The following is a 20,289-nucleotide window of genomic DNA, read 5'->3' on the forward strand; positions in this document are numbered from 1 at the left end:
GATGATTTTTCTGAATTAAAAATAAGCATTGGACTTGAAGTGATTGTTTTACATACATAGCCTCTCTCAGAAGAAATAAATTACATAAAATTTTAATTCCAATTATATTTTCATATAGCATTATGGCATGCAACCTTCTCTTCCGAACCTATTTTTGAATTGTGATTTTGTTGTTTTATCTCAGATCTTCTGTTATCTATATTGAGTTTTATTTTTCTAGTTTTTCTGCTCTCCTTACAAAACAAGGTCTCCCCTTTCCAATTGCATATTTAAAAGTCCGGGTTCAAAAAGTTCTTACTTTGAACTATTTCAATAACATCTGTGCTGTTATGTCTGCTTCCAATTTCTTTGACTCCAATCTTTCCCTGACATGGCTGTCTTACAATATTTCTGAATTCTAAAACAGACAGTGACATTCCTAATGGATTTTCTTTTGTCCTCAAGTAAAATTCCCTTGCCGACTCCGTCCCTGAATTCTTATTCCATGCCTCTTTCCTATAATGTGTGCCCTCCTCACCAGCCACAGAGAAATGTACATGTTCCTGGATTGCTGAAAACATGGCATTTACTTCAACTGTGTAAAGATCCTAGACACAGACTGTTATGAATAACAGAGGAGAGGGAGAGTGCAAAGAGAATGGTAGAGAATGGGAAGGGTACTTTCTGAGCACTGACAGTTTGCAGACATCTTATTCATACTCCCAATTAATGAGAATTCCATTTTAGAAGTGACGTAAGAGGCTCACAATGGTTAAGTGACTTGCCCCACATCTTAATTTTCTGTTCGGAGAAGTCCAACGAATGTACCTATTGCATTATCTTATTATCTTATTGCATTATCCTTCCCTAAACTCTCCCTTTCTGCCTTTCTTCTTGATTTTAGATATGGGCCCAGCCCTATTAGGTGCTTACCCATGCATTATTCCGGAAGCCCAGGAGTCCACTGCACTTTCTCTCCCTCAGTCCCTCCTTAATTAAGTCTCTGTGTCCAGCTTGTGCTGCCTCTCTGATGACTTCATTCCCCTTGCCCTTCCCCTTTCCAATTGCAGATTGAAAGTCTGGGTCCAGAAGGTTCCAGCTTGGGACTATTTCAGTAACTATTTCTTTGCTGTATGTCAGCTTCCAATTTCTTCAACTCTAATCTTTTCCCCACATAGCTGCTTTGTGGTATTTCCTGTGAATGCTAAAATGGACAATAACACATCTAATGCATTTTCTTTTGTCCTCAAATGAAAGTCCCTTGCCGACTCTGTCACTGAATTCTTGTTCCATGCCTTTCTCCTTCTTTTGCTGTGTGTACCCTACACACAGAGAGGCTTACAGATTCCTGTGTGGTCACAGGTGTTCCCTTCTCCCAACTCTATACTCTTTGCTTTACCTAGAAAGTTCTTTTCTTCCATGGTGAGTACATTTTCTAAGCTCTAAATATATTTTCTGCCAGTCATCCCCTCATTTTCACTACCACAGTATCTGCTTTTTGTTAACTTTGGAGACAGGTTTCACTATGTACTCTAATGCCTTGAGCAGCCTTGGGAGAGGTGAGGTGTTGAATATGGGCAACAACCTTTTCCCACCTTGCCACAAAATAAAATAAATACGGAAGAATGACAGCTTGTTCTTAAGCTGTTGTCAGTCTGTGAAGAGGAATGTCTTCCACACATACTAAAAAGGAAACAACAGCTTATCAGGAGAAACCTGCACTCTCATATTTACTGCACAAAACCTGGTGATGTGGGATCAACTTCAGTGTCCACCAAGAGGTGAGTGCAAAAATAAAAGGTGGCATGTGTACACAGTGGGCTACTATGGAGCCATAAAAAGATAAAATGTAGTCGCTTTCAACACCATGGATGGGACTGGAAGACATTATTAAATGAGATAGGCTCAAGGACAGTAAGCAGAACATCTGCCATGGAATCCTGTAGCTGCTGAGGGCAGAATAGTGAGTGAATACTGGAGGCCAGAGAGAACAGAGGATGGGGCATACAATGGACTGGCCAGTGGGCACAATGAGAGAAAGAAAGGGTACACTCTGGGGTCCTATAGCACAGGAATGTGGTTATAGTTCACAAGGTTGTGATCACTAGAGGAGGAGATTTCTAGTGAATTCATTATAAATATGATAAAAGATTATGGCAATAGAGAGGCTTTCTCATTACCCAGTGTAACATGGATCAAAACACTGTGTTGTCCCCTACATGTGCACAAGTGTCATATATAAATTGAAAAGGAAAAAAAAGTCCCCACAAATTTCTAATCTATGGACCAAACTAGGAATACCAAGAGATGAATTCTTCTCAGCCAGGTCACAGGACAGGTGGATTGCTTAAGCTTTGAAGTAAAAAGTGTTATGCCTCTATCCACTTTCTTTTAACTAACTTATTACATAGCAGGTAAAACAGGAGATGACTCTGTCAGGAAGGGCATGCATGTTAATAAGATTCAAGCTTAAGAATGGAGGAAATGTCAACCTGTCAATCTGAAGTGTCAGATGTGGGCACTCTGCTGGAAAGAATGACCCTGCGAATGACTATGGATTTTGCAATTTATGGGGTGCTCTGGACCATGTCATTTGAGTCCAGGCCAATCTGTAATCGACCATTTTGATAGCCACAAAGAGCAGTCGCCTACATGTACCTACAGCTTGGCTGCCAGTTCAGAGTGGCTTAGCTGCACTGCATGGAGTTCTGTCATCCCTCCCAGCCCTGAGAGTTTACGATCCATATGACATTTGTAGGGGAGCTGACTTCAGAAGAAATCTCTGTGGTGCTCTGGCAGGAACTTATTAATTCACAGTAAGATTGGTTTTGGTGTAACTGATTTCAGGTGTGTGGGTTTGTATTCTTTTCCATGGTGCAACATGTCCGCTTGGTGTCAGTAGTATCTTTAATTGGACTAGCTCTATAAATCATGAAATAGTAAGGGGGAAATAATGGGGAAGTGTGCTGAAGAGGCAGCAATGTAAAAGGAATAGATCATATTTTTGTACAGTGAGTCTCATCTCTTTGGCGAGTTGGGATGTACCTCCTAGAAATAATATCGGTAAGGCTTAGAGCTGCCGATTGATGCTTTTCAAATTAACACCTCCTCAAACAGTGCGGTTCAGAAGTCTGGAGGGGCTGCCTGATTTTGCATCTCTAACAAGTTCCCAGGTGATGGATATGCTGGAGTAGCAAGTACCCACGTTACTAAATCAAAACACCAGCTCCCCAACTCATCACATTTAATTTTATTCCACAGCATGTTTAAGGGAATGTTATTCTCAGGAAGATGTTTGGGGTTAAAATAATTAAAAAAAAAGGCTGGAAAGTACACACATTTATGTATCTCTTCTTTTCATTAAATATATATCTGTTTGGCAAAAAATGTTAGACTCTTTTATACAAAAACAAAGCCAACAAAACAAAACAAAATAACCCCAAACCCTTGTAAATTTTAAAGACCTATAATAATTACAACGATGTAAACTTGGATGTCTGACAGCTTGACCACCCTGGGGAACCTGGGTTGTGGCAGGAGCCACAGGGAGAAGGTGACACGGAACTGTTGGATAGCAACAGCTGCCTTAGAGGCGGTTAGGTTTAGTCTATCAGAGATGGAGCAGGACTACTGACTTCATTTGTGCTTTCTGCTAAGGGCTGGGAGCTTGAAGAAATAAAGAAGGCAGGTCCGGGCTGGAGCAAGGACAGGAGGCCCACGACTAGACAGTGTGATAGAGAGGGTGGTCATGGTCACAGTGCAGACAAGGAACAGGCATGGACTCTGGACTGTTTAGGAGACCTGATGCTGTAGAGAACTACAATGAGGCTGCTGCTGCTACATGTGAGACCAAAGTGGACCAAAGCAAGACCAAGGCAGGGAAGGGGGAGAGAGGCAACGAGAAAGCGGTCTCAACTCACATAGAGCTGATGATGAGAGGTGACCCTGGAGAGAAGGGGTAGGAGGCCTTTGGTCTTCTTATTCACTAGCAGAGCCATCTCATCCAGCCCTGGCCTTAGGCATTTCTCTTGGTTTGGTGAGCAAATATGGGGCAGCTTGGGACTAAATGGCTTTCCTACTCCAGGCAAGAAGGAAAGATTGAAGGAAGGAAGGAAGGAGGTAGGGAGGAAGGAAGGAAGGAAGGAAGGATGGATATGCTCATAGCTGGTTACAATGAGAAGACTTTTTGACTTTCTTACTAGGGGTGACTTTTGCTCATGACCCATCAGTGAGCTGTAGCAATGGGAAAGGATCTAAAACACTGAGTTAGGAAATAGATTTAAGGAGATGGTGATATGCCAGGAAGGGTGGGGGGGAGGGCTAAAAATGAGGCCAAAGGAAGAAGTGACCTGCAGCTTCTACTCCACCAAAGGGTGGTTGCAACATGTGGATGTGTTTGCTCTCTTCTCTGCTGATAGCTAGATCTTCCAGTTTGGGAGGAATGTGTCCAGGGCCCAGCCAGTTCAGTTACAGTCATAAACAAAGTCATAGTTGCTAGGCTCCTTGGGGATGGGGGGAGGTGCATCCGGAATCTGGATGTTTTCCAGGTCCAGTAGGCGAAGCTTGATCTCCATGCTCAGCAGGGTGTCCAGGTCATTTCGTGTCAGGTCACTCATCATGTCCTTCCCAAGCAGTGCATTCAGCCCATCTGTCCAGATGCAGTACTGGTGGGAGAGGAGGTGGCAGTGAACATCATTGATGGTAATTGTGGGAACACTAATTATAGGCACTTAGTACACAGCATGTACCAGGTGGTCTTAGGTGTTCATCTAATACACACACCCTCTCTATACCTTCTATTTAACAGAGACACAAACTCCTGTTATCATGTTTTTCAAGTTTAGAAAACCAAGGCACTGAAAATGGAGTGATGTAGGAAAGATGGAGTGGACAGGTTTTGAACTCAGGCAACCTGACTCTAGAAGCTTCCTCTTATGTGTAATAGTGTTTCCCTATGCAAACAAAGAATTGGATTCCCAGATATTGCTAATTAAGATGTTGGTGAAATGTATCCCAATATGTCTGCACTTAGTAGCAGGCCAAACATTCTCTTCCTTGATATTTAACACAGTTCCCTGTTTAGTAGCTAATGCCTTCTTATCATATCTAATATTTAAGCATAGACATTAACAGCTCAGTTCCATCATGAAGCCAAGGTGGCCTTTAAGTTTCTTAGCAAAATAAGACCTAGAAAATAGCCTTCAGTTGCTCAGTGTTTGGTAACTAAAATGGCTAGCCTCATTGGTTATCTTAGGAAGATGTAGGTAGGTTGAGTGTCTGTCTGAACCTCTTGTGTTCAGGTCCCTAACACCCAGGACTTCTAGCGACTTATTCCTAGGGACATCACCTCTTTTGGAAAACACACTGGATTACATTATTAAGTATTTTTGTTTTCTTTATAAAATAAATGATAGCCTTTGTCTCTTCAGTTGACTATGAAATTTTGGGGAGAAGGAACCATAGGTCATTTATTAGAAAAGCTACATTGTTCTTTGCAGATTCCTCTTCAGAGAGTAGAGTTCTGCTCTAACTTCAAAAGAGTACCATTAGTGTCTGGAGAAAGAGCCAAATCTCAGAAAATGGTCTGTGTATTCAATGGATACTGCTTATTCACCTGTAAAGTGGTCCTTGGCCCTAAATAGGACTCCATGCTGACAACTGTCTTGCTTCTTGCTGGTTTGGAATGTCTCCTAATATCATCTCTAGATTCCATCTGTTCCTGTACTCTCTGGGTCAAGCTGTAATTCCAGCCCAAATGAGCTTACACACCGTATATCTGGTTACCTAGGGTATGCTTCACCATGTGATAGGAGATTTCAGCAGGAGCAATTGAAACCTACAAGCAATGGAAATATTCCACAATGCACGTCAATGGCATTGGTGTGAGTCATGCATGAGGAGAGCTGTAAAAATTCCTTTCTACCTCAGTCGTGTGATCTCAGACAAAGCATACAGCCCATCAAAACTCAAATGCATTGTTAAAACCAGTGTGCTCATGAATATCTCAGACATTTTGACCACATCCAACCAGTTATCTGCTCATAAATAACAGATAGAAATAGATACCTAATTCCTTGCCTGGAGATAACTGATTTTGTTGGTCATAGGTGGGAGACCTTATTTATAAAAGCTTCCTAGATCATTGTGACAAACACCCAGGTATGGGTGCCTGTGAGTGCTGTGTTCTAGAAGGCCTTCACAGCTCTGGCAGCATGTCACAGTGATCCCTAAGTCCTAGGACTATTTTCCTTTGAACAAAGACTTCTCAGCCTTGGCTACCTTCCTGGTACAGATTAACCTACAGCAGTATTGCTTTTGAGAAGCAGCGGGCAGTGACCTTTTCATCAAAATTACATTGACCAATAAACAAAACTCGTGTACTCCTAAATTTGAGTTGAAATTCTCAACACTAATTCATGATATATTTTACATTAAAAAAATCTCACTTTCAGCTGTTTTCTGAAAAGCCTAAAAATTATAACCAAATTGTGATAATTTTATCTTTTTACCAAGGTACTGTTTGCTAATTACTAAAATTCCTATCAAAATTAAGTAAGTTTGATAGAAACAAAGCAGGAACTACACAAGGTGAATCTGGACTATGTTGTCTTACCAGAAAGACAGATAGGGTAACCTGGAAACTAGTAAAGACAACAGCAACATATGAAGACACAAATATGTTTAAATTCTGACATCATAATGACACTCAAACACCAAATATACTTTCTTTATCTTCTTTAGGACATAGTTATTATTTTAGAGATTGGCGAAGGAATCAAGTATTTGTCCTGTCATCATGTGTTCTAACTTTAGGAACATAAGCAGTTGTTGAAGCCTGGTTCTCTTTATATCCTCTCACTCATGAATGAATTCGAATGATGGAATTGCAACAAGGCAAAGCAAACTCTAGTATAGCCAGAGTTTAGACAGCAATTAATCATCAGTGGACACTAACCTTTACAAAAGAGACAAAGCAAGAACAACAACAACAAAACACACACACACACACACACACACACACACAGATACACACACACACACACACCACTGGCGTTACTTAAAGGCTTCACTGAAATAGCTGAGACTTCTGACTACGAGGAATTCCTGAAAAAGAGAGATACTACAATGATGTTGCAGCTTGGGGCAGACAGAAAACTCCTTCAAAGATGTCTATTCCCAGGATCTAGGGAAGAGCTTAAGTTGAGTGAAAAAAATTAAAGTTGATGCCAATTGACTATAACAGAGAGAGATTATTTTAGATTATCTATGTGACCCAATGTAATTCCAAGGGCCTTTAAGTTCAGAGAGAAGAAAAGGTCAGAAGAGTGAAAGACAATGACTTCACTATGGAACAGAAAGTGAGACAGGTTTGTAGAGAGAATTCAAGTTGCCACTGAGGAAATTGGATAAAGACCAAGGATGCAGGTGATCTCTGAAGTGGAAAAAAGGTAAGAATACAAGTCTTCCTAGAGCCTCTGAGAGACAATATAGCCTGCTGTCACCTTGACCTTAGCCTGGTGGCACCCACATTAGACAGCTGCCTTCCAGAATGTCTAAATTTGTGTAGTATTTAATCAGGTACAGAGCTAGTAAGGTTAATTATAATTATCCTGTGTGCATGTGCATGTTCATGTGTGCATGTGTGTACCACAGGGTGGAAGTCTTGGTCTTCGTCTTGGTCCTTGTTTAAGAAAGGGTCTCTGTGTTGTTCATTGCTGTGCATGCCAAGCTAGCTGGCCCATGAACTTCTTCGAACTCTTCCCTTCACACTGCAGAAGCACTGGGATACACACCTGTGCTACGGTGCCTGGCTTGTGCCTGCATTCTGGTTATCAGAGCTCAGGTTGTCACCTTTGGACAACAAAGGCTTTGCTGACCAAGCTAGTCTTCCAGACCTGTTATCCTTTTTCTTGTCAGGGATTCAGTTGGGGAGGCCTCTTTCTTTCCTTGATTAATGAGCTTATCTGAAAAAGAACCTTCTATTCCATGTAGCAATTATGAAAATAAAATGATACTAGATATGCAAGTGTCTTGAAGAAATTGAAAGTTCTTATAAGCATATGCAGTCTATAAGAAGTGGCAGCTATGTTAAAAAAAAGCTTGGCAGCCATATAGCATTTATCCTTATCTGGAACTAATGCACACACTGGGGAAAATAGCTTGGCAGCGACTTAAGTAACAGCCCAACTTCTATTTTTGGTTGTTTTCTGTGTCTCTTCTATATCTTGGATATGTTGGCTTGTTCATAACCACAACTTTACTTAAAAACAGAAATAGGAAGATATGGCATCTATTTTCAGCAAGATAAAGACAAAGTCTTACCCTTCTGCAAACTAAATGTCAAGTGACACAGAATTATATTTAAGTACCATTCTAAATGCGGGATTTGTGTCTAATCTTTCCTCTTTCTTTGGGATGGATAATTTTATTCAAAATCTTCAAACCAGAGAAAACCAGATACTAAATACCTTTGAAATGACTGAGTCTCCTCAGGGAGATGGGAACAAAAGTCAGATTCTATTCAAATGTTCCTTCCTTCTAAATGCTGTTTGTGCAGTTACATGCAAAACAAAAATCTGAATGGTATTATCTAAAAATAAAGTTTCAAGCATTATGGTGGGGTCTAATTTACAAGAGAAAAAGTTAAATCAACCATAACTGCTACTTTATTTTACAAATGCATTTTCTTAGACTTATGCTAAATATTTTAAATATAGCTGACAGTGTGCTTCAAGAAGAGGAACAAATTATACATATAACAAGATGTCAAAAAGGAATGAAAGCATCTTGGAAATAAGATTCCAACAGAAGAGACAGCCCTAAACCTCTTAAAATAACTTAAAGAGACTTGGTAGAGAAAGTACTTCATCAGATGCTCCCACGAATAGAGACACCCATTTATCTGGAGAAGCTCTGGAGCAAAACTTAAATATTCAGTAGGCATCAAAGCCAGAGCTAGTGTTTCCTCTGCCTCTGGATTAGTTAAGCCCTTGCTGAGCCTGAGTCATTTGCACATCAATTTTCTTTAAGACTAGTCTACAGTTTAGACTTTGAATATCCCCCAAACATTGTCTTAAAGGAGAAATATTTGGAGATGCTGGACATTTCAGGAGGTAAGGCCAGTGGAAAAGAGTTAGAACTTTGGATGGTATATTCCTGAAGAGGAATACTGGGACATTCTCTCTGCATCCTTGCTGCCACGAAGCAAGAAGACGTCTCCTCCATGTGCACCTGACACTCATCTAAAGGCAACTGACCACAGAAAAGAGAGGCCAAATGTAAACTGTTATTCCAAGTCAAATGCAAACCACGGTATTTGTTATAGTAACAGAAGGGAAGCTGGGCAAAAGCATGGTTGCTGATTCAGCTGCTAACAAGTGTGAGCTGTTGTAGCTGGTGGTTTTCTAGGAGGTGTCTGCTCCATGTCAAAAAGATAACCTTCTATTTGTGATTTTCAAACACAGGTTTCTACAAGAAGTAACATTTCTTCTATTCTAGGATCTTTGCTTATTTTTCTCTCATCAAGTAACCCTTACCAAGACCTCTTACCTCATGCTTGTCAGGAGCAATAAAATTCAGTTGGCAATTTGAGTCATATAAGATGGAGAAAGCAAGTTCAAGCACCTCCTAGGAGAGAATAAAGGAAACATGACATTCAACAAAACTTGTGTTCTTTTCTACAAAACTTATAGTTGAGCTTAAACATGGAACATGGCCTCTTTTCTGTTCAGAGAAGAGGAGGACCCACAAGGCTGGCAAAAGGAAGGGTTTTGCTCCAGGTTCCCAGCATGAGTCCTCCTCTGCATTCAGCACAGGCCTGCATGAATGACCTTACTTTCATAAGAACACAGGGACAAGCTTTATTACTGCCTTTTTGTAAGGCAGGGTTTTGAGAGATTAATGGCACATGGCCAACAACACTGTGTATCTCCCTTCCAAGAAGATAGAAAGGTAGACCACTCTTTAATTAGCAGTATTAAGGGTGATCAATTTTAATCACTCCTAGCAAACAGAAACCCATAGAGGTATGGACCCTCTAAAATATAGATGCTATTCCAGAGTTAATAAGACTTCTGAGTAAACCCTATCTTGATATCTATCCTAGGATCTTTGTACCACTGTAAGCGAAGGATATACACATCCAAGACTTATCCACTGAGGCTACAGGATATCAAGGAGAAGCATGGATGTCAGAATTAGAAGACATTAAATCACTAATGTGAACTTACTAAGTGCACACTATGAGGCGGACCTACAATACCAAGTTTTAAGAACACTTTGATTGCATTGTGGCTAGATAAATTTGGCTGATATACCTAGTACCATGTCTAATACATAGGCTATAAACAGTCATGCATCTCACATTCGAAGGGTCCCTCACTCCACCAGAAATAGAAACCCTGGAAGGAAAGGATGCTGAATCACGGATGCTTGTCTGCTCGTCTGCATAAACTCCTCTCTCCACTTCTTATTCACTTTCTCCCTCAGCCCTCCATTCAGGCTCCAGGAAAGTTATATAACAATCAGGCAAGTAAGCAAGCAAGCACATTTTCCATTGAGTTTGGCATCTGTTTTTTTAACACTGTCTCAGGGCCTTTAAATTTATAATCAAAATGTTGACAGTTGTAGCAGTGGTACCATAAATTGTTGTCATCTTTTAAAAAAATCAATAAAAAACCCCACATATCAGCAACCACGAATTATACTCCTGGGAGTATTTAAAAGAAAATCCCCAAGCAAGCCAAAGTTACAAATTATTACTTGTAGGAAAGTTATGAGAAATTAAATCTCTCCTGCTTCTTTGGGTATTAAGGAAATCACAAATGGTGAGATAATTGTGAAGGAGAGTCTAATGTTAAGTTTAAAAATAAAACAGGAGAAATGTGCCTATTGGTCATGGTTGTGATAATGCAGCCTGCAGACAGAGACTGGAAGTGAGCATGTGAGATGAAAATGACTATTGGGTGCTCGGACTATGGGCCATTATGTCCTCTTAAAATAGGTTTTTGTTAAAATTGTTTTTGATTAGAAATCTTATAGAAATGACTTTTTCTTTATTGATCTGAGAGTCATTCATTGGAAGGACTCTGACTCATACTTGAAAGACTGGAGGGAAAGGAGGGGTGGCTTGGCTTTGGAAGTCTAGCTTCAAGGAGGTCCTTTTGAAAATAAACAGGACAAGGTGAATTTCACCAAGGTCTTTCTGCCCAAGCCTGTGCAACAACAGTGGCAACAGCTGGTGTGAACAACACATAGCTAAGACACATGCCCTTGACTAGGTGCTGAAGCCATTGGCAATCAGGATGTTGGAACTGAGATGTTTTTTCTTTTAAGAGAGCCAGAAGGTACACAGGAAGAAGCACAATGACCTTGGGTTTTACCCTCCTTTGGTATACACTTCTCAGGACATGAAGGATCTGAGCTGCCATGACCTAGATTCCTGATAAATACAGGCAGGAAATGGGAAATTTGTGAGAATGTCAATTCCCACTCTAATCTCAGCAGGGCTCCCTGGGAGGGGTGGGAGGAATTCATTCTCTCAGCTGCATGCCTGCATGAAAGGGTGCTATCATTTTTAATGGGTTTTATTGACATCCTTGGCTTGCTGACACTGAGTCATTTGCTGAAGGTCAGCTGGCTTTCCAGTACTTTAAGAAGGGAGGATGCAGAGCTGGAAGCAATGGCACCTCCCAGGCTAACTCTCCAGAAACTGCCACCTGTTCAAACTGCCCATAAGAAAGACAGGCTCCAGGTGGCAGCTGAACAGGCTCATACTGATCTTGGCTAGTGTCTCCCTCTGCGCCTAACACACACACACACACACACACACACACACACACACACACACACACACACACACCACTCACAGGTATCTAAAACCTCAGGGTTTTGTTGCTCACTGTAAAGGTCTTGTGTTCCTTCTGGAATTATGAGAGAAGCTGGATCTCATAGCAGCTTATCTCTGCCCTGTTCCCTGAGGCAAAGGACTTCTTTGCCTTGTCCAGGAAGGCTTTGAATGGGCCTTGATATGGGGAGAGAAGGGACAAGAGTTGCTGAACAACCCCCCACTTGCTGAGACCTCTGAACTCATAGTCTCACACTCAGTTCTGTAGCTATGGTAACTGTAACAAGACAGGCAGAGTCACAGGTACTCAGAGAAACAGTACCTTAGCATAAGAAGGCATTTGAACATTGAATTTTTCATAGGTAAGTGATGGACTGGCAATATGAGAATAGAATTTTATACAACATATCATTAGTATACAGTGTTTGCTACCATTTTTCATATCACTTTGGATAACAACACAGTGGTCATTTTGCTCAGAGCTCATTGAACTATGTGGGTTCTCCAGCTATTCAGTCACATTAAGAGTGTTTTGAAGAAAGATACATGGAATAGTTTGGCATATGTGTGGATGTTAAGTATGGCCATATACATAGTAGTAGATTTCAAAGCTACTCATTTACATACCTATGAGCTTGAGTTTCTATGTTAAAAGAAGAAAAAACTATCTTTTATCCCTTTAACACAGAGATTGCCCTTTTCACAAAGGTAAACCTCTCAAACCTTCTGGCTCAAGTTCATCTGAACAGCCCCACAGTTCTTCAAAACAGTGTCTTTAGTTGTCCCTGTCTAGTCAGACGCAGGCAGAAGGTGCTTCTTCCTATGAGGTCTTCTCTTCATGTTCCCTTTACCTGGAAGCTTGCCTACTCCATACCTGGTGGATGCCACTTTAAAACCCAGCTCAGGTGTCATGTCCTCCTGGTTAGTCTCAGATTTCTCTTCATTACCTTTGTGTTTATTTGCTTCTTTTCACAGACATGTGATAAATGGTGACTATGTTTATACATCTATCCTAATCCACTGGACACCCAGAACCAGGAACGGACCATATTAATCTCTGCATTTAAAGTTCCTGGCAACCAGGAAGATGCTCAGTACACTCAGCGAATTAAAGATTAGTGAAGTCAACCAAATAGCAGGATATTTAGTTAAGATGAGAACTTAAGTTCTAGTAGAAACTGCTTCTTGTCTTGGTTATCATGGCATAATGGAAGCTGGGCTCAGTGAAACAGTCAGGGATCACAGGGAGACAAGGGAAAGCAAAGCAGTTCTGGTGGCTTCTTGTTCTTACAAGACACTGTGAGGAGAAATGGTTGGAAGGCATGGGGCTGGATATCAAAGTAGGACCAATAGGGGAAGGGAGAGGGGACCCAGCAGCCCTATAAAGTACCATTCATTTGGTGGATCCCAGCCCCAGGTTTCACTCATCCTGAAGGGATAAAGCAGTTATTTTTCCCTTCTTCCACACATGGTCTTCTGTCTTTCCAAGATGTTCATTTGTCTGAGCCAGAGAATGAACTCAGCAATCCATAGATGGCTACCAACAGCCACATTACATTTCTTTCTGAACATGGACATATGGTAGTTCCTCTTATATGAAGTACATTCATATTTTATCCTCTAGGGTTCAGTGAAGTCTGTGTTTTGGTAATATTTGATGGCTGCCCAACTACAAGCCTCATAACTAGGGAGCCAAGAGCCAAGAATACCTGACTAAAACACACCACAAAACATCAAAGACTTTCAAAATTACAGAGTGTCAGTTTACAATCCCTAGTTTCTTTAAAATTGAAGTTTTATCCCTCTGTGATAATTCAAATGTCAGAAAACTCTACTGCGAAGAATCTCCACACTTCTTGCCCCCATCAACATTTTCCTGTTGCACTAACCTCTGTTAAATCTTTATACTTTAGCTCAGTGGTTCTCAACTGACCCACTGAGTGGGTCACAACCCCTTCAGCAAACCTCTGTCTCCAAAAACATTTATATTATGACACAGAGCAGTAGCAAAATTACAGTTATGCAGTAGCAACAAAAATAATTTTACGGTTGTACCCCAACATGAGGAACTGTACTAAAGAGGCACAGCATTAGGAAGGTTGAGAGCCACTGCTTTAGCTCCAAGGGGTTGAGCCACATCTGCCCTGGTCACCACTCTTTGTTAGAGCTCATCAAATCTCTGAAGGTCAGTGCTGACTGACTAAATATACAGGTGCTCTGTAGCAGAAACCTCAAGGGAAGGGCCAACTCTCTTGCCTTTATATTGCCATCCTATGGCATGACAAGACTAAGTCACTGAACAAAGTCTTGTTTCTGGATGCTAGTGCCTAAGGTGGTCTTGTTCAGAAGTTTAGCTCATGGAGAGTTCTGCTACACAAAATCTCAGAAGCTGCTCCATAGCTGCAAAAACTGTTTAAAGAGCTAACACTATGACTTGGCTTTTGGACACCAGGTAGAGGTGGTCCTGTTGTAGATACACTTTGGCTAACTCTTCCTTGAAATTGTAGATAGCCCTTTCTTACCCATAAGTCCCAAAGGGAGTCTCTTTGGGTCCTGGGAAAATAGTTGTGGGCGTGAAGCTGAGGTAAAATGGTGGCTTTCCTTTCTGCTTGACACTGCTTAAAAAATAAGGTCTATGGATAATAATATCATAAGGCAAGTAATTCTCAAGTGAAGGACAGAGCTAGGCTGATGGAATATTGAGTTAGGCTGGAAATGGCAAAAGTGGCCGGAACACCTGGTAAGCACAAGGAAACAGCTTCCACTTACAGACAAGTTTATCTGTTTACAGCAGTATGCCCTACCCATCCACTTGTCCATCCATCCATCCATCCATCCATCCATCCATCCATCCATTCAATTTTTTATGACATCCTGGAAATAATGAAGACATTAGTGCCTTAGAAAATAGTATTTACTAATTTGTGGATTTGTGAGTGGCATACAGCCTGAAAGAAGAAGGCCATGTCACGTGTTCTCGAGATCCTGTCTCCACACTTGACCCACACTGGTGACTCAGATTCTCGCCTTCCTTCTCTCCCTCTCTTTCCACCAGGCCACAGCAGAATCAATCTCCTCCTTCTTTTCCACTTGAGTTTTGTTGAATATTCTCCTGTTTTTAGTTTCATTATCTTTAATTTCTATTCACTTATTTCTTAGTAAACTTCTTGCTTTTTACAGCATTTTATGATAGGGACACATGCTTTTGGAGCATGCCTCTCTTCTGAGCACCTAATTTAAATTTCTTCACAAACGATACATTCACTACATCCAGCATAAGTTGTTTTTTTGAATTTTATTTAGTTTAAGATGCAAAATTTCTCTTGACTTCTTTAAATTATTGGTTATTTAGAAGTGTGTTGTTAAATTTCCAAATAGTTACATTTTTGCTTTCTTTTTTGCCCTATTGCTTTCTACTTAAATATGCTTTGCAATATTATTGTTATGAAAAAATACAACATTTTATTTTTGTCATGATGAAAACCAAACCAAACATGTTTTGTGGCTCAATGTGTATCTTGGTGAATGTTTTTGTGAGCTCAAGAAGAACGTGGATTGTGCTGTTGGCTAGAATATTCTATTAATGTCAATTAGACTGAGTTGATTGATGGTGCTGTTCACACCACCAGTAACCATTTGATTGGCCTTTGCTTGATCTCCATTTAGTTACTGAGGCATGGATGCTTAGGTGCCTTTTGCTCTGTCAGTGTCTGGATTCATGTATTTGATGCTTCTTGTTAGGCTTCCATGTGTGTAAGGTAAGGTCACTGTGTCTTTTCGGAAAAATAGCTCCTTAATAACAAATTCCTCTCTTCTGAGGTCTGATTTCTATAAGGGTGACAGGGATACCTCAGCTTTCTTTTGATTAGAATCAATATGGTGTGTCTTTCCCATCCACTGCTTTATAGTTATACTGGAGGTAGGTTTCTGACAGATAGCATGTAGTTCTTAATTTAATGCAAATCAGTTTGTAGCTGCTATGCCTTCTCCACGTTCTCATTGCCAGCCCAGCAGCTCAGGAACAGCTTTTCCAAATCACTCTCCAGCTACTTGCAGCATTTATAAATGAGGTGCCACCTGGGGCCCTATGGGCAAGAGGCTGGAGCAGAAGCACTGAATGTCTGTTGACAAATCTATGCTCCTTGAATTTCCAAATGGACAGGGACACTCATAGAGCTGTGAAGAATTGAGGTATAAACTCTCTACAATTCTGCAGTTGCTACCTTTATAGGTGTCTAGTGTTCCCCAGAACCTGATACTACCTGAGCGTGGCTATCCAGGAAACATCTGCCTAGACATCCCCAAGGGAAAGTGGTCTGTCCTCTATGATGTCAGGAGTATTTGATTCCCTATCAAGAGCCTGTTGGGAAAACCCAAAATAGCCCTTTGAACACACATGTTGCTGAGTTCTGAAAAATCCCCCTCCTAAAAGCACCAAGCCCATCTGTGCAGCCTCACTCCTGTGTCATCATTGCTTCTCCTGAGATGGTCTATCCTTTATTTATTTACAGGTCTCTGTTCCTTGAGCTGTGGTGCTATAAGTTTTCTTGACTCTTTACAATGTATATTAAATAAATACACTTTTATCATTTTTAACAAAAATCAGTTTGAAAATTGTTGTCTCTTAATTAATGTACTTACTATTTATAGCAAATGTGATCAGTGCAATGTGAGCATGTTGATAACTCTATCCACTACTTTTGCCCCTTCCCTTCTGTCTTCTTGTTTAATGTGAGTGTGGCAATTACTCCTTCCTGTCTTTTAAAGTCAGCTCCCATTTGTTCTGCTTATCCAGTCACATTCACATTGCAGTATTCTTTTTCTACTATGATCTTAAGTAACACATGGTTTTTGCATGGCTGACTTAAAAAACCAATTTTTATTTTATCTTCCCCCTTTGCTTTTTCTGATATTACTCTTGCTTCTACTTTTATCTAAGTTTCTAGTCCTTATCCTTTCTATTCTGTCAGAACCAATTCATTTGAACACTTCTTGTATAATGTTGACTTTTTCTATTGTAGCCTACAATATTTTATATCATAGTTATTTCTTTCCAATCCGACAAGTTCTTTATCTGTGTAGTTCTGGTAAAGGGTAAATGATTTACACAATCTAAAGAGAAATCAGAACTCTGATCCTGGTGGTTGTCTTGTTTCTGTAGGCTGCCCCACCTCACTCCTCTTTTTAGGGTAAGAGAAGGCACGCCTCTAATTGTTTTGGAATTTATTAGGTAATACGAAATGACATAGCGAGGTCGTTAGAGTGATAATTTATGTTACTATAGCAAGAAAATTTTAGTCTTTTTTTTGCATGTGTATGTATATGTGGTATGTATGAGTGTTCATATGTTGGGCACACATGTGTGTGCTTTCAAGTGCACATGCATGTGTGTATACCTGAATCTGCAGGCTCAAAGTTGACATTAGGTGTCTTCCTATGTCATTTTCCATTTTACTTACTGCCTCAGGGTCTCTCGCCAAACCTGACACTTTGTTCAGCTCCTTAATATAAGGAGGAGAGTAACAGACAGCTCTCAAAACCTCTATGTTCTGGGCTGAGGTAGGAAACCCCTCTGAACATATTTTACAGAATTCCCAGTTCCCAGTCAGCATGTTCAAGTCCTGGCAGACTGCTCTCTTGCCAGCCATGCCTTGCAGCCCTCTGGGTTAGACTCCTGTTGTCAATTTCTGCACATGGCTTCCTGCTCGGTTCAAGTGTTATCTAAGTAAGAACCTTCATGGAGCTGAGCAGAGTCTGTGCTCTCTGAGACTGCAGATGGAGCACCTGACATGTGAAACATATGGCAATCCCTGCTGCTGTTGAAGGAAGTCAGCACCATAAGAGGCAAACCATGAAATCTGAGACTTGTTGCCACAGTTTAGAATGCTCCTGGGAGTCTGTGCACAATACAATCCTTGTCTGTCTGACATGGAAACCCCCACAGGTGTTATGCAACACATTACCCAGACTCTAGTCTCTCCAGCATTCCTTCGTCTTATTATGCTTGTCACTGGAGCACCTTATAGGCTGGTGCTCCAAAGAAGCCATGCTCATGGACTTGAGTTGAATTATATCTGTATAACACAAGGAACAAGGATCTTGTAAATTGGCACCCTTGCCTGTATCTTTCCCCTCTAACATCTTGATAAATGCCTTCCCTGTACCTTTTGTTTTCTAAGAGCACAGTTGTATGCAATGACCTTTTATCTTCATTTGAAATCAGAAAACAGGGATTATTTTTGTTAATGCTGACTAATAAGCAGGATAGATATTTTCATTCCTCTTAGACACTGATTTTAGAATCAAAGGAAGAAATGATCGATTCATGGAGCATTCGGCACCCAGATATCTAGAGCAGCCAGGTAAATCTAGACTTTGGTTAGTTTTGTTTTTAAGGCAGGATTTTGCTTTGTAGACCAGACTGGCTCATAGTTGCTTCTTCCCCCTTTGTGCTAGGATTACAGGTGTATACCATGCACTACAGTCAAATTGTTTTATTGATGTAGCATGTAACACAAGATGCATAGGGGTATAAGAAAAAAATCAAAAATGGGTCCTGAATCTGTCTTTCTAGATTCTGTCCCCCACTCTGTTTTCTCACAAAACACTGTGGACCATCGTGGTGAAAGCTGGCTGGTAAGGTAAAGGGGAATGGGGAGAAATGCTGCACTGCTCATGATAGCCAAGTATGTACCCCCTGGGTATTGTTCATGGTAGCCAAGCATGTACCCCTAGGTATCGTTCATGGTAGTTAAGCATGTACCCCTGGGTATTGTTCCTGGTAGCCAAGCATGTACCCCTAGGTATCGTTCATGGTAGTTAAGCATGTACCACTGGGTGTTGTTCCTGGTAGCCAAGCATGTACCCCTGGGTGTTGTTCCTGGTAGCCAAGCATGTACCACTGGGTGTTGTTCCTGGTAGCCAAGCATGTACCACTGGGTGTTGTTCCTGGGAGATAAGCATGTACTCCTGGATATGACTCTCCTTTAAGCTTCATTTGGATACTAAATAGTCTACTTTCTATGATGCTAAATGGCCAGGTGCTTAATATTTTCTAAAATCCTTTGATTCATGAGGCTGGTGTCCACCTGTCTTAGGCCTCACTGAGACTCAGTGAGGTCAGGTAGGGAGAGGGAATACCATAAACTGGCAGTGAGAAGAAGACTGTAGAATGGATGAAGATGAGAAGAGGAGGCTCATACAAAGACAGAGGGAAGACAGACATTGTACTTCCTACCAGAGAGTGGGGGAACAGGAGAGAACAGGCACTAGCAAAGTGATTGGGCAAAGAGAAAGAGAGAGAGTAAAGCACTAACAGGAAAGGAATGGATCAAGAAAGGAGGAGAGCGAAGATGCACAATCCTACATAAAATACCTTTCAGTTCCATGCAAACCCTCCAATACATGCATGAGTGAAGGCAGGGGTCATTCTGATGGCTCATTGCACTGTACAGGTAGAGACATTTACAGTAATCTAGAAAACCATACCTTGTTTTGTTTAAGGGCACCTTTCTCTTTCATATGCGGGCAGTCCTTTCCCGTCACCACTGCTTTGATATCTGCCACCGGCACTGCAATTCATAAAAATAATGAAAGTTATGACACCACTGGAAGCTTCAATATTGATAAAGGAGTGAATGTACTCATTGACGTTGCTACCATGATTGGCACTGCCTGAAGTCACTGGAGAAAGAAAAAGGCAGGACTCTAGAGGAAAACACCTAGTGTCATCTAGGTCCCCTGTGCACAGGGACCTGGGAGAAGGTGGGGCAAGCCCTTCTGGTTGCTGCCCTCATGAAGAGCTGAAACCCAGCCCTGAGGAGTGACTTCAGACCTGAGACCAGAGGTAAGACCAACTTTTCTGCTCCAAGTGACCTGCCTGGTGGACTCAGGACACACAAAGGCAAAATTCCTCTTGGGCCAGACACTTCCGGTTTCTAGCTGGTGCCCTAACCTCGCTGATCCCGGCCCACAGCTCCCTGCTCCCAAACCCCGTGGGAGAGAGAGCTCATTGCCCAGACTTGTGGGCACTCCTAAGACTACAGGGCAGGAGAGACCGCCAGTACTGCCCACTTTTGCCCACATCCCTGACCGAAGAGGAAACGGTATAGGGCCTCTGGGCACAGGAATATAGGGGCATTCAAGCTGCAGGAGCCCTGTGGTCTAGACTGCGCCTGGATCTGAAGGGACCTGGTCAAACAGCTCCCTACACCCAAATCCCTTAGGAGGGAGAGCTAGACCTTCAGAGGGGCAGACACGCCTGGGAAACCAGAGGAAACTACTCTCTGCTCTGGGTACTGAAGAAAATTTCCTGAACAAAACACCAATGGCTTATGCTCTAAGATCAAGAATTGACAAATGGGATCTCATAAAACTACAAAGCTTCTGTAAGGCAAAGGACACTGTTGTTAGGACAAAATGGCAACCAACAGATTGGGAAAAGATCTTTACCAATCCTACAACTT

The 20,289-nt window shown here is 41.4% G+C and overlaps 1 protein-coding gene across 8 annotated transcripts in view; it reads right to left on the reverse strand.

Moving 5' to 3' along the window:
* Positions 1 to 3,209: 3,209 nt before the first annotated feature.
* Positions 3,210 to 20,289, reverse strand: part of Elmo1 (engulfment and cell motility 1) — a 536,338-nt gene continuing 519,258 nt past the window's right edge. For 7 of the 8 annotated variants that reach the window (XM_063276615.1, XM_063276610.1, XM_063276616.1 and 4 more), the window contains 3 exons: positions 19,313 to 19,395; positions 9,529 to 9,606; positions 3,215 to 4,643 (listed from right to left, as the gene is read on the reverse strand). In XM_063276615.1, the coding sequence (XP_063132685.1) occupies positions 4,443 to 4,643; positions 9,529 to 9,606; positions 19,313 to 19,395 (362 nt within the window). In that variant the 3' untranslated portion in view covers positions 3,215 to 4,442. Of the gene's footprint in view, positions 4,644 to 9,528; positions 9,607 to 19,312; positions 19,396 to 20,289 lie in introns of all 8 variants that reach the window. The other variant, NM_001395578.1, reaches the window with a different exon arrangement.

The sequence above is a fragment of the Rattus norvegicus genome, chromosome 17, assembly GCF_036323735.1.
Source record: "Rattus norvegicus strain BN/NHsdMcwi chromosome 17, GRCr8, whole genome shotgun sequence".
In the NCBI taxonomy this organism is placed as follows: domain Eukaryota; kingdom Metazoa; phylum Chordata; class Mammalia; order Rodentia; family Muridae; genus Rattus; species Rattus norvegicus.